The sequence below is a fragment of the Macaca nemestrina genome, chromosome 10 (genome assembly GCF_043159975.1).
Source record: "Macaca nemestrina isolate mMacNem1 chromosome 10, mMacNem.hap1, whole genome shotgun sequence".
NCBI lineage: Eukaryota > Metazoa > Chordata > Mammalia > Primates > Cercopithecidae > Macaca > Macaca nemestrina.
Window position 1 is genome coordinate 52,311,080 of NC_092134.1, and position 19,039 is coordinate 52,330,118.

General features: G+C 39.3%; 1 protein-coding gene across 1 annotated transcript in view; it reads right to left on the bottom strand.

Moving 5' to 3' along the window:
• The window catches only part of LOC105473292 (acyl-CoA synthetase short chain family member 3), a 179,798-nt gene extending 166,094 nt beyond the window's left edge, over window positions 1–13,704 (bottom strand). Inside the window, exon 1 of the mRNA XM_011727032.3 lies at window positions 13,065–13,704. Coding sequence (XP_011725334.2) covers window positions 13,065–13,375 — 311 coding nt within the window. The 5' untranslated portion in view covers window positions 13,376–13,704. The remainder of the gene's footprint in view (window positions 1–13,064) is intronic.
• Window positions 13,705–19,039: the final 5,335 nt, after the last annotated feature.

Sequence of the window (19,039 nt, forward strand, 5' to 3'; positions counted from 1 at the left end):
TGGATACATGACTCAGGTAGTATCTACCTGCAATTTATATAAAAACTCAGATTTAGGAGATGGATTAAGAAGGTAAATCTGTGTATGGTAAAGTTTTAATATCAGTTCAACTGATATACAGATGGCTCTGTGCATTCTACTGTGAAGATCACAAATGTAATTTACACCTGAACCCTGCTCTCCTATTACCCAGTGGTGATGTATCAAATTACTGGCAGAAGTATCAAGAGTGTGAGCTTACACAGTACATGTGAAGTGACAAAATGGCGATGAGTATTGAGCACTTTTGCCGAATTTGCTTAAAAGAAAACAAGATTGAAGTGCTTTTTAGGAAAGAACCACTAAAAATGTTAAGATACAATCCTTAGAGACGTTGAAAGGCGATGAAATTGAAAAGACATGTGCAAGTTGGCTCTGGGAAAACAGTGAGGACTTCCATTTCTCTAAGATAAGAGGAGAGTGGAAGACATACAGAAACATAGAGAACAAGTAAAGCAAAGGGAAGTTAAATCCCTGATTAACATTTTTAAGAATGCTACATTGCTGTCATGCTTTTTCACTCTCTAGGTTCTGCTATGCAAAACAGAAGGTAGAGAGCATAATTACCATCTATACTGAAATTAGGCTCTACAGTGTGACCCAACTGAGTTGAAAAAACTAAGTCCACCACTGTATGACTTCGGACAAGCTACTTATCTTCCTGTGCATTTGTTTACAGTGTTATAAAAATGCATTATAAGAGTTGTTGGGAAAATTCAAAGAGATAATATACATATAGTGATTAGCATAGGGCCCGACACAAATCAAATTCTTCATAATTAGTATTAGAACAGCAGTACTATAGTCTTTGCCATTGTCATCGTTTTGTTATTACTATCACCATTATCATTATTGACGATAATACAACAGGTTACTAAAAAGAATGACTCAGTAACAAGCTAGAGAATAATCACGTTAGTTTCCTTCTCTTTCTATTACAGTCTCTCTACATATCTTATCATATTTTTGACTCATCCCATAAACACTCAAAGGAAGCATTTAACATTTTTAGGTCATTTGTTTTCCAAAGTTTGGCAACGTCTATGGAATAACACAGGTGAGAGACACTGCAACTCATTGTCCTTGCACTGGATTCCTAAAAAATGGGATATTCTTATTAAAACTAAGGGAGCCAGTTGCAATGCAATTTCCAAGAAATGTATCTCTGCACTTAACATATGCCATTAATCAAGGTTTGCCCACCTGCATATCTTCTGCTTGAAAATGCACAAGGGAATTAGGATCAAGATAAAAAAGAATGAAAGAAAAATAAAAAGAAATAGTACACATCAAGGCATTTAAAAGTAAATAAAACCAACAACTTACATATAATGAAATCCTATATTTTTATTGAGAGGTTGGAGGAATAAATTTTCAAGTGTTCATAATTAGATAAATCAATTGGCTATTTATGATCATGTTCTTACAAAAATAACATTAAAGCATACTATAAGCAATGAATAATGTGGTCATTATAGATTTTCCTTAAGCCAGAAAACCAACAGAGTAGTTTTAAGGAAGAGATTAATATTGCTTTCTACCATCCAGGAAACATTTCTAAAGAAGCTGTAAAGTCATTTAAAGCTCCCTTCCTCCCACCTTTAGGACTGTCATACACCATAAAACATTAAAAGTTTATTTTTTCAAAGAACAGCTATTTTTTTTCCATATCTGGAATGTTTTAGAGATGTAGACCCAAATTTTAAAAACTCTTCTTATATCACTATTTTAAAAGAAAAGTAAAAACTTTAAACAGTTTCAGTGTAGAAGAGTTAAAAAATTTTTAAAAATCTAAAATCAATTGAGACTATTTTTAAGAAGCAGTAGAATATATTTAGGAGCACAGATGCTAAATTCAGCCGGCCTGGGTTGAAATCTTAGCTCTGCTATTTACTAGTTTTATAAGTTTAGGCAAGTTTCTTAAGAAACTATCTTTCCAAACCCATGGAGACAATAAAAACTTAGCTAAGAGCTGTTTTCATGATAACGGCTGTTTTATGATAACAGATAATAAAAAGGTTAGCTATTTTATGATATACCTGATAATATTTATGTACCTTAGCTGACTAAATTATCCCAACAGTCATATAAAGTTATTACTTCCCCCTCAATCAGTAAAGACAGGCTGGATTATACCATATGATAACGACTGCAAAACTTCAGTAACTTGCAAAAATAAATGTTTATTTCTCACTCATACCACTCCATTGTGGGTTCAGGTAGACTCCCCAAAACATTGTCATCTATAAGTTTTTGCTCAGCAATCCAAACAGCTTCTATTCTACATGTACTTCCACAATGGCCATGGCAGATGAGAAAGAACTAAGAATTGAAGCTCTGGCAATTAACTAAGTGAAAAGCCTTGCTCCTCTTACTGCAGTGGCCAAAGCTAATCACATAATCAATCACGTCTATGTGGGGAAGACCAATCTTCCTACATACTAGCAGAGGAGAATAGATGAGAAAAGAAATGACACAAAAAATAGTAATACGCATCACAGTATGTATGTTATAATTCTTCTGTATTATAATTATTTGAACCAAGATATTGTTAAAAGAGTACAGGCAAGATTTTTTTACCAGAAATCAGTTTTCTCCACTAACTGATTCTCAACATTTTTTCCTTCTAACCACCAAAATTAGGATATCCAACAAATTCCATTGATAACAGTGGCAAACTTCATCTGTACTTCAGGAGGGAGAGTTGGGAGGGAGAATTAGAGGAAGGCACAGTCTAGGTATTTGTGGTTTATTATAGAAAAATATTTGCTTCTCAATTGAAAATCAATGGAATTCTATGAAAATAAGAAAAAGAGTGTGGAGAGAAAGCTAAGTGAGATTAGTGTAAAAGTGGACTTTTCTAAGCTCCCATGCTCTCATTAGATTAAAGTTATTTAGCAAATGGTCAATAATACCGAGCAACTTTTTTTTTTTTAAATCTTACTAAATTTTTCTACAGATATCTATACTGTCCAGATCTACAGTAGAAATTGAGCATTCTTTTTCTTCCTCCTTCTTCTCTTCCTCTTTCCTTCTTCCTCCTCCTCCTGCTCTTCTTCTCCTTCTCCTTCTTCTCCATCTTACCAAATTTATTTTACTTAACTGCTGCATCCACTTAGGAATGACATCTTGAAAGATTATACTTGGCAGGTGTTATTATTCTACCATGAACACCTTAAGCGAAGGTATTCCTATTGTCCAGAGTCAGGTCATAAGTCAAAGACCTACAGACTTTAATTGCTTTTCCTCCCTCTTAAAGCAATTAAATTAATGTTTTAAATTATTAAAGCCATGTAATTAAACTCCATCCCTGTCTAATTTAATATTTGAAAGAGTTTCTGTTTTTTATTATCCTCAGATTTCCAACTGGACTCCTTCAAACTCAAAATTCACAAACTTTAATTTTCCTAAGATATTATAAAAATAATACCTCTCTTTTCTATGCACTGTTCCTTACCTCATTCAGCTAAACACTGACAAAAACAAATATAATTAATACCTTTAATGTAACAAGTTCCCTATCCAAATAGTTTAGATAAAGGATTTGAGTTCCACATTCACATATACTTGAAACTGAAATTTAGAGAGGTTATTACATTCATATATATAATTGCAAAGATTCATTAGCCTCCTACACATTTTTCTTACAAATGTCACATCACAATGGAAAGCAATGATCTCCCTCATAGAGTTGCTGCTTGTTGCTTATGAAAATAGAATTAAAAAAAAAAAACTCAAAAAAAAAAAAAAAAGAAGCAGCAGCAGCAGCAAATAAATTCAACCACTGTATTTTTTCCCCCTTTCAACTAATACTATATGTGGCATGACAAAAGAAAAGTAAGCCACCTTTCAGGAGGTGATAAGACTTTGGATTTTCCCCCAACACCTGGTAGTTGATCAGTCACAGCCGATTGAATTTCCATTGTTCATTGATTGCGCCATCTGCCAGGCAATCCATCCTTGCTTATGTAATTGCAGCATTCCTGTAGTTCACTCTGTTCTGTCCTGAAGGTTCAGCAGCATGACAGGCTGAGAAAATTAGATACGGGACAGTACCAAGCTACTGACCTTCAGAATATGAAATAAGGCCCATCTTTTAAAACTGGTCTTTCTTGATGAGGTTATTTTGAGAGGCCTTATTTCTAACAGGCAATTTTTCTTGCCAACCAGATACCTTCTTAAAATATTTTTATATCTATAAAATAATGATGATTTTAAATTTTAAATATACCTGTACTGTGTACAATGCTATGAATAAATTCATTGAATTTAGAGTTTGTCAAAAGGAGGAAAATTCTTCCTCTTTATATAACACTTTCGCCTTCAAACCAGCATTAAATGTAACTTTAAAAATATCTGACAAATACTGAATTTCCCAAACAATTTAATGTAGCTGAGCATTTGTTTGCCAAAGAGCCGAAGTTCAATAGGGGGATTAAATTGCTTTCTGGATACATGAAATCCCCATTATATTTTCATTTATTTTCCTTTGAAGCAATCTCAAACTCACAGAAAATTTGCAGTTACAACATTAAGCACTTTTTTTCCCCTTTGAAACCTTTACTGACATGATACACAAGAACCCTAGAATAATTTAATATGTAATTGTTACAAATAAGGACATTCTTCTAGAGATCCATACTATAACCATCAACTTCAGGAATGTAATATTGACACATTACCACCATCCAATCCTGAAATCCCATTCTGGCTTCTTACTTGTCCCCAAAAATATCAATTATAGTGAAAATATTCAGAAACTACCTCTTGCATTTAATTCACAGCTCTTTGGTCTCCTTCAATTTAGTAGCCAAAAATATATTTCAGGTTTGCCAAGACTTGGCAATCTGACTTCTGGAACAGTTGCCTCGATATTTGGAGGAAAAGATTCTGAGCTTAGCCACTGGAGCTATTACTACTAACCCAGGTCTAGCCACTACTAACTAGCTGTGTGGCCTTGAGTTTCAGTTCCCTCATATGTAGAAAGGGCATGATAATACTAACTTTGCAGCATCTGGGGAAGGAATAAATGGACATACATGACTCTACTGTATAGCTGATAGTTCAGAGAAAGGACTCAACAAATACTAATTATCTTTTCCCTTTTCAACTGCTTCCTTATCCTCCCTGTCAGACTCACAAACGAATGTAGAGATATTTAGCTCACTAGAATCACTCTAGTGTTTAAAAAGAACAAACAGATCTACTGAGTACTTTTTATACCAATTTTGAGAATTTTGCAACCTGTTTCTTTCAGTAGCTCCTAGTAGCAAAAGCAAAAAAATAACATAAGAAATCACACAAAGTTCAACTTGCAAAAACAAGGAGTCCTGTTGAGCAGTAGGCTTCAAAACAAGCAAAATTCCTTTCATTCCTGTTTCGTAATTTCTTCACTTCAGAATTTAAACATAGATTTCTTCTTTTTTTTTTTTTTTTTTAATTTTTTTTTTTGAGACGGAGTCTCGCTCTGTCGCCCAGGCCGAAGTGCAGTGGCCAGATCTCAGCTCACTGCAAGCTCCACCTCCTGGGTTCACGCCATTCTCCTGCCTCAGCCTCCCAAGTAGCTGGGACTACAGGCGCCCGCCACCTCGCCCGGCTAGTTTTTTGTACTTTTCAGTAGAGACGGGGTTTCACCGTATTAACCAGGATGGTCTCGATCTCCTGACCTCGTGATTCGCCCGTCTCGGCCTCCCAAAGTGCTGGGATTACAGGCTTGAGCCACCGCGCCTGGCCCATAGATTTCTTCTTAAAGGGAGAAGAGGAAATAAGGAATGAGGAAGAAACTGTATTTTACTTGACCCAGATACCACCATACCGCCATATATTATCCTGTTTCATCTTCCTGTCACTGTCAAATATCCTCATGGAATGTTTTTGCCTATACCAGTTCACTCTGTAATGCGCTATTCTGGCTTTGGTCCTCATCTCATCATTGATATCATATTATTGAAAGTCATCAAGGATCTCTGAGTCACAGCAGACTTTTTTTTTTTTTCAATTCTCAGTAGCCTCAAAGCATCTCTAGAGTCCTTGACCACTATTTTTATCTTTTTTCTCCTTTACAATGCATGACACTAAAATATCTTGCTCTTTCTTTTCCTCTTTCTTTGAATGTCTCATCCATTTCCATAGTTTTTTTTTCTCCCACTTTTTCCCAAAGTTCAGTCCTTTTTCTCTTCTCTTCCCTTTCTTTCTCTCTTTCTCTTCAACTTTCATAAGCTTCTACCTCTCACCTCTTTAAGATTTATACTAAAATCTATAATTCTACATCAAGCTCTCTCCCAGTTTTCAGCCTCATAGTTTTAATTGCCCCATCAGTTCCTCATCTGGACACTTAAGTGAGATTCTTACAGTTACCATGTCTTTACTTCCCTGCATCCCGCTGCCAAAAAGTCACTATGTGTAATTTAATTTTTATTCCTGACGTTTCTCTCTTTCTACACCTCCTGCTATTATCCTAGTTCATTAGTCACACTATTTTATGTTCTCGTTACTCTGTGTTTCCCAATATCCCTCATTTCCCAACCTACCAAGAAATATTGAAATCTGAAGTCAAACTTGGCTTCTGATAATACTTTCATCCTATCACCTTCTTAACAAAATGTTTCCATGGATCATTACTGCCTTACTAGGCACTGCAAACAAAAATGCTCACAATGGAAAAGTTAATGACTGGGACACGCAAAGTGTAATGCAATAGGGGTGAGGACAGTGAATAACAAACAAGCACATGTACCATTTAAAGGGTCAGCAGCTGCTCAGTTCCAGCAGAGTTGCTGTGCAGGAATACTGACCCACTGCTGACAGATATTCCGGTTTGTTGTTGTTGTTGTTGTTTGTTTTTTTGAGACAGAGTCTCACTCTGTCACCAGGCTGGAATGCAGTGGCACAATCTCAGCTCTGACTCCCTGTATCAAGCGATTCTCCTGCCTCAGCCTCCGAAGTAGGTAGGATTACCAGCATGCACCACCACACGCAGCTAATTTTTGTATTTTTAGTAGAGACGGGGTTTCACCATGTTGGCCAGGATGGTCTGGATCTCCTGACTTCGTTATCTGCCTGTCTCAGCCTCCCAAAGTGCTGGGATTACAGGCGTGAGCCACCGTGCCCGACCCATTTTTTCTTCTTTAAAGAGAAGACCAAGGGTCAGACACGGTGGCTCACGCCTGTAATCCCAGCACTTTGGGAGGCCGAGGTGGGCAGATCACAAGATCAGAAGTTCGAGACTAGCCTGGCCAACATGGCGAAACCCCATGTCTACCAAAAAAAAAAAAAAAAACAAAAATCAGTTGGGTGTGGTGGCGCACATCCGTAATCCCAGTTACTTGGGAGGCTGAGGCAGAAGAAACGGTTGAACCGGGGAGATGGAGGTTGCAGTGAGCGGAGATCACGCCATTGCACTCCAGCCTGGGTGACAGAGTGAGACCTCGTCTCAAAAAAAAAATAAAATGCCAAAAGCTGATTTTGTTACAAGAAATTTAAATTTTTAGATAAAATATTCCAATTTTTAAATGCTAACGAATTAAACAAACAAAACTTCTAGGTCAAACAAAGCCTATCTGCGGGCTTTAAGGCATGTTGTGACCTGCAGCCTAAGAAGTAAATGCAAATGCCTTAGCTTGCTACTCCAAGCCTTCTAAAAGCAGGCCAAAACTATTTTCTGGGCCGGGCGTGGTGGCTCAAGCCTGTAATCCCAGCACTTTGGGAGGCCGAGACGGGCGGATCACGAGGTCAGGAGATCGAGACCATCCTGGCGAACACGGTGAAACCCCGTCTCTACTAAAAAAAATACAAAAAACTAGCCGGGCGAGGTGGCGGGCGCCTGTAGTCCCAGCTACTCGGGAGGCTGAGGCAGGAGAATGGCGTAAACCCGGGAGGCGGAGCTTGCAGTGAGCTGAGATCCGGCCACTGCACTCCAGCCCGGGCTACAGAGCGAGACTCCGCCTCAAAAAAAAAAAAAAAAAAAAAAAAACTATTTTCTGAAAGTAAGTGCCAGCAACTCAGACAAGCCACTAAAAGCCAACTGGTTTACTATAACTATCCTCTAAGGACACTTGGCTTTTCTTACCTCGATGTTTTTGTCATCTTGTTCTCTGCACATAAATGACTTTTATCCTAAGTCCTACTTTAAGATTCATTCTAAATGCTACCAGTTCCCCTCAAAACTTATTGGACCACATCAGCTCATGGGAATATTTCTTTCATATTCCAAAGATAATCATATCTAGTTTTATGTGGCAGGGACAGTCCTAGGCACTTTACAAGCTTCCCTCACCCAATTTAATCCTTAGAAATAGATACCATCATGATTCTAATTTTGCAAATAAAGGTATTGAAGCTTTCTCAGCTTAAGCGGCAAAGCTACAGTTGAACTCAAGCCTGTATTGACCTGGTGAAGAAGGAAGAATAAGAAATTTACATTTTGGTCATGTATTATGTGACAGGTGTTATGTGCCAGGAAAAAAATTTTTAAATCCTTAACATAACTCAAAAGACCATTCACAATATGGCTCTCTCCTTCCATCTCAAGATAATTTTCTGTCATTTCTTAAGCCCCAACCATGTAAATCTTTTTAAGTTTCTGGACTTACTAAACATGTCTACCTCATGGCCTTTGCATATGCTATTTTCTTTCCCTGGAATGTTCCTCCCCACTTCTCACATGTCTAACTCCTACTCATTTTGATCTCAATTTAAACATCATTTCCTCTAGACCCATCTCATGATCCTTCTAAAGAAGACAATATCATATCCCTTAAGAAAGATTGTATTACCTAGCATCAATTGCAATTCTAAATTGTGTTCATCATGTTGAAAACCAGATACGCATGTTCTCGCTTATAAGTGGGAGCTAAACACTGGAGACATACAGATATAAAGATGGGAACAATAGACACTGGGGATTCAAAAGGCGGGGAGGGAGAGATGAGGCCAGGGTTGAAAACCTACCCGGTACCGTGTTCACTATCTGGGTGATGAGTTCAATGGAAGCCCAAACCTTAACATCACACAACATGTCCATATAACAAACATGCGCATGTACCCCTGCATCTAAAATTTAAAATTCATTTCTTTTGTAATAATTTAATGCATGTCTTTCATGCTGCTGTGTGGTGAGTTCCTTCACTATCTCTTTCATCATTTTCTCTGTACTGTACATGCAGTGGGTGAATGATTAATGTCCTTTAATTCTTATAAGCCATTTTAAGACTTGGCAGGATTAAACAATCTTAATCTAAGCTACTAAGGAATTGAGATCCTGCATGTTAAGAAACCCACACTATTTTGACTACAGAAATGTTAGCCAAGCTTAAGTTATTTTCTAATAATCTGCATTTAGTTAGTCTTTTCCTTTTTGGTTTATAGTCACTGTTAATATATATTGATTTCTAAAAAAATGGTATATGAGAATCCTATCATTGAATGTTGTTTAGATAAAAGTAAACTAAAACTGGAATGCAATGCTTCCATAGAAAGAGATAAATTGATGGCCCAGAGAGTCAACCACAATAAATAATAAAAAACTGAATTGACTAATCCTTCAGAGAGTGGCAGCTGGATTTAAATTTCAGGATAGGCAGCAGGATGTCTATCAGGAGAAAATAACCAGAAACATCCACTTTGTTGTTCCAGGATTAAAGAAATTACTATGATTGCAGTTCTCCACTGAAGTCTCTCTAATAGAGACTTTATTGCCCAAAGAGCCAGGTTTTAACAATATGGAGTAACCACCAAACTGTAAGGAGAAGCAATTATGTATAAATCCCTAAAGCACCTACCCGTAATTTGGATTTGTTTTTTGAAGGTCTCAGAAATTACAGGACTGGAAATGCATTTAATAGAGTCATTCACTACAATGGAAGTTCCCTTCCATATATCACCCTTAAAGATTTCTACTCCCTGTCTATATTACTGCATGCATAAAATATTGCATAGCTTATGTCACTGCAAAAACTAATATTCAGTACTATTTATGTGCTGAGACTTTTGATAAGCCTGAGGGTTCTGAGGGGAGTTTACTCTTATGAACAACAAACAGACAAGCTTATAATCAAGAATCTCTCTTGCCTCTGGGAAGCCAAAGGGCATCAGAGACTGTGACTACACATGTGCCAGCTCCACAGAGGACAGAACAATTAGCTATAGCAATCTCGCCTTGTTTTGCTGAAGCACTTGGCTGTCAATATCTCCCTTCTCCAGATCTCAGCTTCAAAGAAAGTAAGTAAAGCTCCTTCACGCCAAATTGTGCCTAAACCCACTTATCACCTCCCAAAGAGGTGTTTTGTTTTATAGCAACAAAAAATCATCAAAGCTATGTATCCAGTTAGTTGACTCTCACTTTAAAAATTTATATGCCAGCTCTGCCTTAGATCTTGGGGATATAAAACCAAACAAAATGAAACAAAAGTAAATTCAGTCTGCCCTTGAGTTTGGCTTTGTGGAAAATTGCTAACCAATCAAGACTATCTTCACTTAGGTATCCAACGCAGTCATAGATTTAAATTGAAACTACTGACTAACTGAAATTTAAGATTGGTCTCCTACGTCTACTTCCCTCCCAACCCTGCTTGCCCAACCAGAATTCTTGTAAGATTGAATCGCACTGCTGAAATACATAGAGTCAAAGTTTTATCACTTCTTCACTTTGATTTTCTGGGCATGAGTTCAAGACTGAAAAGATAAAGAATTCAGACACAGTGTTATCAAATGTTGATCTATAAAAATATAGTGACCCTTTCACAAAATTTCTCATTAAAGACTTCTTATACATACAAATTTTAGAAAATGTAGACAAGCAACTAGATATTACAAAGAGAAAGCAAGTTATTGGAAAGGAAATCTCCCAGTCTTAAGCTCTACTTGCTGGGTACGTTGACACTCACTTCCAAGGCTCTCTCCTGGGCCTTTGCTGATCCCCGATTGCACTCTCAGATCACTACAGTCTGTCCTTTCTCCTCCATTCCTATTGCCACTGTCTTAGGTCCGGCCCTCACTGTTTTTTCATTTAGAATATACCTGTGTTTTCTTAACTGAATGCTACGCACATTAGTTTTCTAATGGAGATGGCCACATAAAATCATTTATAGCACCATGTTTTATGACAGATATTTGTACATAGAACTTTGAGAAACAGTGATGCAATAATCTCTGTGTTTTCATCTGAGGAACACTAGGAGAGTTTCCTGCTCCTAAGATAATTATGGTCTGAGAATACAAAGAAAGCTGTTCTTCCTCTAACATTTATAGGGCCTAGTGTATAAAGACATAATCTTCATCCCTTACTAAGTTAAGCCTCCACTTATTTCCATATTTGCATTTCGGGAAAGTGAAACAGAGATTAAGTCACTTGACAGTGAACACACAGTCAGTAACTGTGAGAAGCTGAACTCAAATCCAGGTAGTCTGGCCTCAGAGTCCATGCTTTCAATCTTTATGACTTCTAGAAATCAAGGACCAGGTTTCACTCATTGTTGAACACCCAGTGCCTTGTTCACTGTCTGGCACAGAAAAGAGGACCAATCAAATACTATTGAAAAAAATAATTGATAGGAATGGGCAAGGTGCTCAGATTCTAAAGGGGACACCATGTCATCTCCACACACTTATGAGAGGACTGGGCATGGTGGAGACACAGAACAGGCTCTTGCCAACTCCATTCCAGATTTCTTGCTCTAACCACAGAGCCATTCGTCCACTGCAAACCTGACCATGTCATTCCCCTCACCTCATTGCTGAGCAGTGTTTTCCAAACTTTTTTTTTTTTTTTTTTTTTTGAGATGGAGTCTCGCTGTGTCGCCCGGGCTGGAGTGCAGTGGCCGGATCTCAGCTCACTGCAAGCTCCGCCTCCCGGGTTTACGCCATTCTCCTGCCTCAGCCTCCCGAGTAGCTGGGACTACAGGCGCCCGCCACCTCGCCTGGCTATTTTTTTGTATTTTTTAGTAGAGACGGGGTTTCACGGTGTTCGCCAGGATGGTCTCGATCTCCTGACCTCGTGATCCGCCCGTCTCGGCCTCCCAAAGTGCTGGGATTACAGGCTTGAGCCACCGCGCCCGGCCTTTTCCAAACTTTCACAGGAGACATCCTCTCTAATGGCTGGCAGATGAGAGCAATCACACCCCCAGCGGGCAGGCACATAAGGAGCCACACTCTGAGATAATCACTGACTGTGCCTCACCCTCAGTATCTGAGCAAGCTTGATATTTATTCTACAATGTGTCTCTGTTTGTTGTAACACAAAAAATAATGCTTGTAACTTCTTATAATTCCAACTCCAGGTAGAAGACTTTACAAAATACCATAACTTCTAACATCACCTGGCCTATATCTATCTGTATTCTTTCTGGGTACCCCATACTGCAGCTTCATATACACAACAGGCCTATGGATCTGGTCCAAGCTACTTAGCACAGTACATAAATCCCTTCCCAACCTAGCCCCCAGACTCGCCACTTCCCCTCCCACTTCTCCAGCCACCACAATCATTTGCAGTCACTGTCTCAGTCACATTTCAAGCTGTTGTTCACCTCTAGAACTTTGATAATTAGGGTCTTGTCAACTTTGAGAAGACATACCCATCCTTCCAAACCCTTCTGGGGTGTGATTTTATTGAAGTCTTTTCTCAACCCTCCCTCCCCACAGTATGAGGATACTTAGTTATAATTCCCTAGTTTATTGCACCACTTGCTTTGTTTACATAGTAGCTCCCCTACTAGACTGTGCGGTCCCTGGAGGCAGGACCTTGTTTTAGTCCTCTTAATATTCCCAGTGGCAAGCAGAGCCTTGCCAGTCAGGTAAATCCCCGTTTACGGGACACTGGGTTCACAATAGGTAACAGGGTCTCTCAAGAGCAGAAGGCAAGAGAACTGACTATGAAATTGAAATGAAACACGAATTGAGGGATCTGAACACATCTCCAGTTTCAATTTTCTTTCGCTATAGAATGCCAGATTCCAGGTCCCAGGGAGGTTCTGGGGCCCAAAAAGTTACCAGGGATGGGGGATCGGGTTGGCACAGAAGTCACTCACCAACTGGTAGAGGGCGAGTGTTTGTTCTCCAGCGTTTTGGTCCAGGGCTTGTACCAGCTGATCTGCTCTGCAGCTTTGCCCCAGAACCTCTCGGGGTCGGTCACCGAGGCTGTGAAGTGGGTCTTGTACTCGCTGCCACTGCCGGAGGACAGCGCCCTGCAGCCCCGACCTCCGAGACCGCCCCGCGGGCCCGGGGCCACTAAAGCCCTGAGGGCCGCACCGGCTCCCCGGGCCGGAGAGGACCCAGGCAAGGTCCCTCCGAGCCCCCCGGCGCCGGTGACTTTACGACATTGCAGCCAAGAGGGTTTCATCTCCGCCGGCCACCCGCGGTCCCCGAGTGTGCGACAAATGGGACTCTTGCAACTTCCTGGGGCCTGAGAGAAGCGAATAGGAGGCGGGGGCAAATTCCGAAGTGAGCCCGGAGCCCAGAAGTTTGGAAGCCACACTAGAGTCGCCGGGAAAAACCGACCTGGAGCGACCAGAGAAGCAACAGGCTAAAGTGGGGGCCCCGGGACAGTGGTGTCACAGCGCAGTTGCAGCAGGTTAGTTGCGCCGCTGCATGAAATCCAAACCTCTGCACGAACTTCCAACCCCCAGAAAAATCGCGCTCAAACTCCAGAACGTCCTCCTGATTTCAACACACAAGTACTCTTAGGAGGAGGCCAACGGCCCAACTCTCAATTTTCAGTCCATCAAGTTGTACATGGCTAGTTTAATCTTTGGAAGGTCGTTGGTGGAGGTGGCATCGCCTCTGACCTGCAAGAAACCAGCAACCCGGTGAGTTGCGGCAAGGCTCCTGATTGTTATTTATTTATTTATTTTAAAAAATCAACTCAGTCCCTGGTTACTGAAAACACAAGCGGCTCCAGGGTAGAGATTGCTCCGGGATTTCCCGACCACTGAGAGGGTGGGAGGAGTGGAAGGAGGTTGTGCCAAACAAATTGGGAAGTGCTTCTTGGGGTGATTGACAGGCCACAGGGAAGGTAATCCCACTGGGATGCGGATTCACCTGCTGACCAGACTCCGCATGGGATCCAGACAGAGAGCAGATAGGACTTGTTGCATTGCCTCCCTTCTAATTTGCCTGCTTGGAGTTTCTGTGGCTTGTTTTCTAATGAGAAAACAAAACAAACAAACAAACAAACAAAAAACAAAATAGGAAATAAGTAAAGATGAATCAAAAGAGGAAACTGGGAAAATGTAAAAAGAAAGATGGTATATATTACCATCTAGGTTTAACATTCTTCAAGCTCCACTATTATTCCTGCTTTACCGAGATTCAGATGCTATCTTTTGCCTTAATATTATGCCAAACACCATTCTGTCTTGGTGTGACAGTATTTGCAGTTTTAAATGTAAAGATATGTATTTCCAAATCTGAGGTGAGAAATAGTGACATGCCCCTGACCTTGGGAAGGATCATAATTTGAGAAGCTGTAAACAAATGATTCTGCAGGAAAAGAATAATGTGGAGATACACGCTAAACAGAACAGAGGTAAGTCTAATGCAAAACAGAGAATATTTCTTTAAATAACCACCTCCCTTTTCACTGAGAGGCAAGGCACTAGACTTTTCCCTGACATCTGCAGTCTACTTTAGTCCTTCCAAAGGTCTCAAATCAAGTAATGTCTGATGGCCAAAGACACAGTCACCATTTAAATCCAGAGAAAGTTACAAAGCCATTTAACCTCTTGGTCCTCTCCAGAACGAGAGATTTAGGTATTGCACCTAGTATGTGTTCACATTGTGCTGGGCACTTCAAACAAATGTTAGCTCCTGTAATTCTCATAAGAGTACCAAGAAGTGGGAACCATAATCACCTGTTTACAAATGGAGCTAGTATAGAGATAGATCAACTTGCCCAAGGCCACGCAGCTAGCAAGTGAAACAGTCATGATTCAAACTTTATGGATGCCCAATACTTCAAAGCCTAGATGCTTTGAATTACAGATGTGCTGTGATACAATTTACTGACACCTCAAGGTGTAGGGCTAGGGGAAAACCAACTCTAGTCCTGTCACTCACTCCAGCATACTGTGCAAATATGATCATTTTATCTCTGTGCCATGACTTGAACAAGGAGGGGAATCTGACTCCAAAGTCCACGATTTTAATTCCGGGCTGAGTATCTTCTACTTTTTAAAAAAGATCTTAGAATTCCAATAAAATATGACAAATTGAATAGCCACATTCATTCTTCTCCTTAAAGAAACTCCACTGAAAGAGAATCAAAGAGGGTGGTGGTCATGGTAAAAAAAAAAAAAAAACCTACAAGGATAAAGAGAACAGGAGAAGAGAAGAAACCAGATGAAAGAACAGAAAGAAGATGAATCTGTGGAATATGACTTAAAAGTGGGAGGAGGAACTTGTGGAGGAGAAAATGGATTCTCCTTAGGAAATTTATATTTTCACCTAAATATTTTAAGAGCCAAATGTCTAACTACAAGTATTAGAGCTAACTACAAGTATTAGGAACCTGGAATGTCTCAAGTTTTGGAGGTGCTGGGTTTCTCTGAAGGTTCAGAAGGAAGTATGAAGTTTAGAACTTAAAAACAGAGAACTGATTACAAGATTGTATGAGGCAAAGTTAGACCCCGGTATCTCCAGATTAAACCACTTTTTCTGGACCCATCAGTGTACCATTTTTTCTTTTGAAAGTAATTGTGTACAATAGATTGTTACTGTAAGCTCCATTTCAGGCTGAAGGGAGAGCATAAGTGTAAACACAATCCAGCAAATGCAGCGGGTCTGGTTTGGAGAGCATTCAGTGTACAGGTAGAGCAAGCAAGGCTAGTGGAACTAGAAGATTGTATTGGAACCAGCCGGAGAGCTGAGTGTAAATAGTGTCAAATGCAAGTCAGTACCTAAGGATAAACTATTCGCCTTTAAATTAAGACACCAAGAGCCTGTTGATTCATTAAGCATATGAAAAGCTTAAAATCATGAGCCATGAAGTCTCAGGTTGAATCTTATTACAGTACTGCCACTTATTAGGTGTGAAAATTTGGAAAGTTAATTAAGTTTTCTGAACTGCAGTTTCTGCATCTGTAACCTGAAGCTGACAATCTTACTTCACAGGATTGTTGCAAGGTTCAAATATGTGTAAACTGCTTAGCATTGGGTCAGTAGCAAGCCAAGCTAATTTAGGACAGCGGCCAAGCCTGGGAACAACCAACTAATCTAAAAATTCAAGCCTGAAAATTAACGTACCTAAAATGAAACAATCAGAACATTTGAAAAGAAATAATTTTAATTTAAGCATGCGTATAAATTCTGTATTATTTCAAAAAATAAAATTACATTTTTAATTAATTTAAGGAACAGGGTAATCACAATCTTTTCAATGGTTAAGTATGCTAAAACTCCAGCTTATTAATGCATAGTATTTATTTCATTGTATGTAATAATGGTATAATTAATATGCTATTCAGGATGGCATTTTAAAACATCGTAAGCAGATATATTGACAAAATTATTTGAGATAAGCATTCTAGCAAATGGAAAAAGCAAAATAATGGAGAGTGCAGAGAAAGAAGATCAGAGAGAATGAAAAGGTGTGGAAATTTGCTCAAGAAAAAATGAAGAGAGGGGAGAAAACTGAGGTCAGAATACTTAATGCCTGCCAAGCCAGGCGGATCTCCTGAGGTCCAGAGTTCAAGACCAGCCTGGCCAACATGGTGAAAACCCATCTCTACTAAAAATACAAAAATTAGCCGGGTGTGGTGGCGCAGTCCTGTAATCCCAGCTACTCAGGAGGCTGAGGCAGAAGAATCGCTCAAACCCGGGAACCGCAGGTTGCAGTGAGCGGAGATCATGCCACTGCACTCCAGCCTGGGCCACAGAGCGAGACTCCATCTCAAAAAAAAAAAAAAAAAAAGAATACTAATGCCTAAGGAAAAAATGCTGAACTACTAAAGAAGAACAGAGTGGAATTATAATTAAAAGAGATAAGGATCCTATAAACCAATTTTTCCCACTTTGCAATCTTTACCAGGTTTGGTCATCACTAGCAGAGGTTAACCTTTTTACCAGAGAGAGAGAAAAAGAGAAAGTAGTTAAATTGTACACAATTTTAAAATAATGCATTCTCCTGACCACGAAATTTATATTTTCACCTAAATATTTTAAGAGCCAAATGTCTAACTACAAGTATTAGAGCTACTAAAATGTTGGATTGTGGCCAGGTGTGGTGGCTCACACCTGTAATCCCAGCACTTTGGGAGGCCAAGGCGGGTAGATTACAAGTTCAGGAGTTCAAAACCAGCCTGGCCAATATGGTGAAACCCTGTGTCTACTAAAAATACAAAAATTAGCCAGGCGTAGTGCTGCGCCCCTGTAGTCCCAGCTACTCAGGAGGCTGAGGAAGAAGAATCGCTTGAACCTGGGAAGCAGAGGTTGCAGTGAGCTGAGATCTTGCCACTGCACTCCAGCCTGGGCAACAGAGCAAGACTCCATTGCAAAAAATGAAAAAACGTTTGCTTGTAACTTCCATGCTTCTGGTTTCTCAAATATTTTGAAAACTTAGCAAGTATATGCGAAGGGGTTTGCATAAAGTACTTCATCTCTGCAGCAGGGCTGAGCTGAAGTTTGCCCCTGAAGAAACACTGCAAGTTTATTATGAGTTAGCAAAGGGTTTCTGAAAAATATACTGATTTTCAGGGCTTAAAAAATAGTTTGTAAATGTCTCAAATGAAATCGTACATAGTAATAAAATTGTAAACTCCTATTTTGAAACTTTCTTTTTATTCCCAAATGGTAACTGCAGAAGAAGAAGAAGAAGAAGAAGAAGAAGAAGAAGAAGAAGAAGAAGAAGAAGAAGAAGAAGAAGAAGAAGACGACAGATGAAAGAATAGTTTTAAAACACTAACATTCCAATAGGCATTCTACAACTCCAGTTCATTCTAGCAGCCAAATATCCTCCACTAATCTTATTTTTATTTCTGAAAAAAACAAAACAACTGAAAGTTATTTCTAATTAAAAAACATATTAGCCAGGCGCAGTGACTTATGCCTGTAATCCCAGCATTTTGGGAGGCCGAGGTGGGCAGATCACCTGAGGTCAGGAGTTCGATGCCAGCCTGTCCAATATAGAGAAACCCTGTCTTCACTAAAAATACACAAGTAGCCGGGTGTGGTGGTGCATGCCTGCAATCCCAGCTACTCGGGAGGCTGAGGCAGGAAAATTGCTTGAACCAGGGAGGTGGATGTTGCCGTGAGTTGAGATCACACTATTGCACTCCAGCCTGGGCAACAAGAGCAAAACTCCGTCTCAAAAAAAAAAAAAAAAAAACCACACACCATATCTAGTTACTTCTATTTGAGAAAAACTGAAGGGAACAAGGTAAGCAAATATTTTCAGTAAAAATTACTAATATTTTCATCAAATCACCCAAATCCTTAAAAGGTGATTTTAACTCTTCTGCAGAGAAAATTCCAAAAGAATTATCCTGTTTCTGTGTCTGTTTCATATTCCTAATACCACTGTGGGGTACTCAAATACTGGCAATATTATTTTAAATGTATAAGAAATTATCTCATTATCATGGTAACAGATTATGACAAGAAAAAGAAATACCCTTTGTTATAGTATTTTTCATAAAGTGTAGTTGATTGCCTAACAATATAGGTTGCCAATTCATATATGTGTGTGTATGTGTATCTCTCTGTGTGTGTGTGTGTGTGTGTATGTGTTTAGGGTAGGATGGAAAGGTACAAAATTAAACTAGAAAATTAAACTTAAGGCCGGTTTACCACAAGAACTGCTCTTACGTAACAAGGAAGTGGCAATCATTTTTAGATCTCAAAGACAATACAAAGATTTCAACTGAAGTACTGTTTCAAACTGAAATAAATAGGGGAAAGAAATGACTTAATTTTGGTAGATCATGAAACCAGATGTTTCACTTACTTATTGGATATACTATGGAAAAGAAAACTAAAAGATATGACTATGTGCTGAATATTGGGATGATTT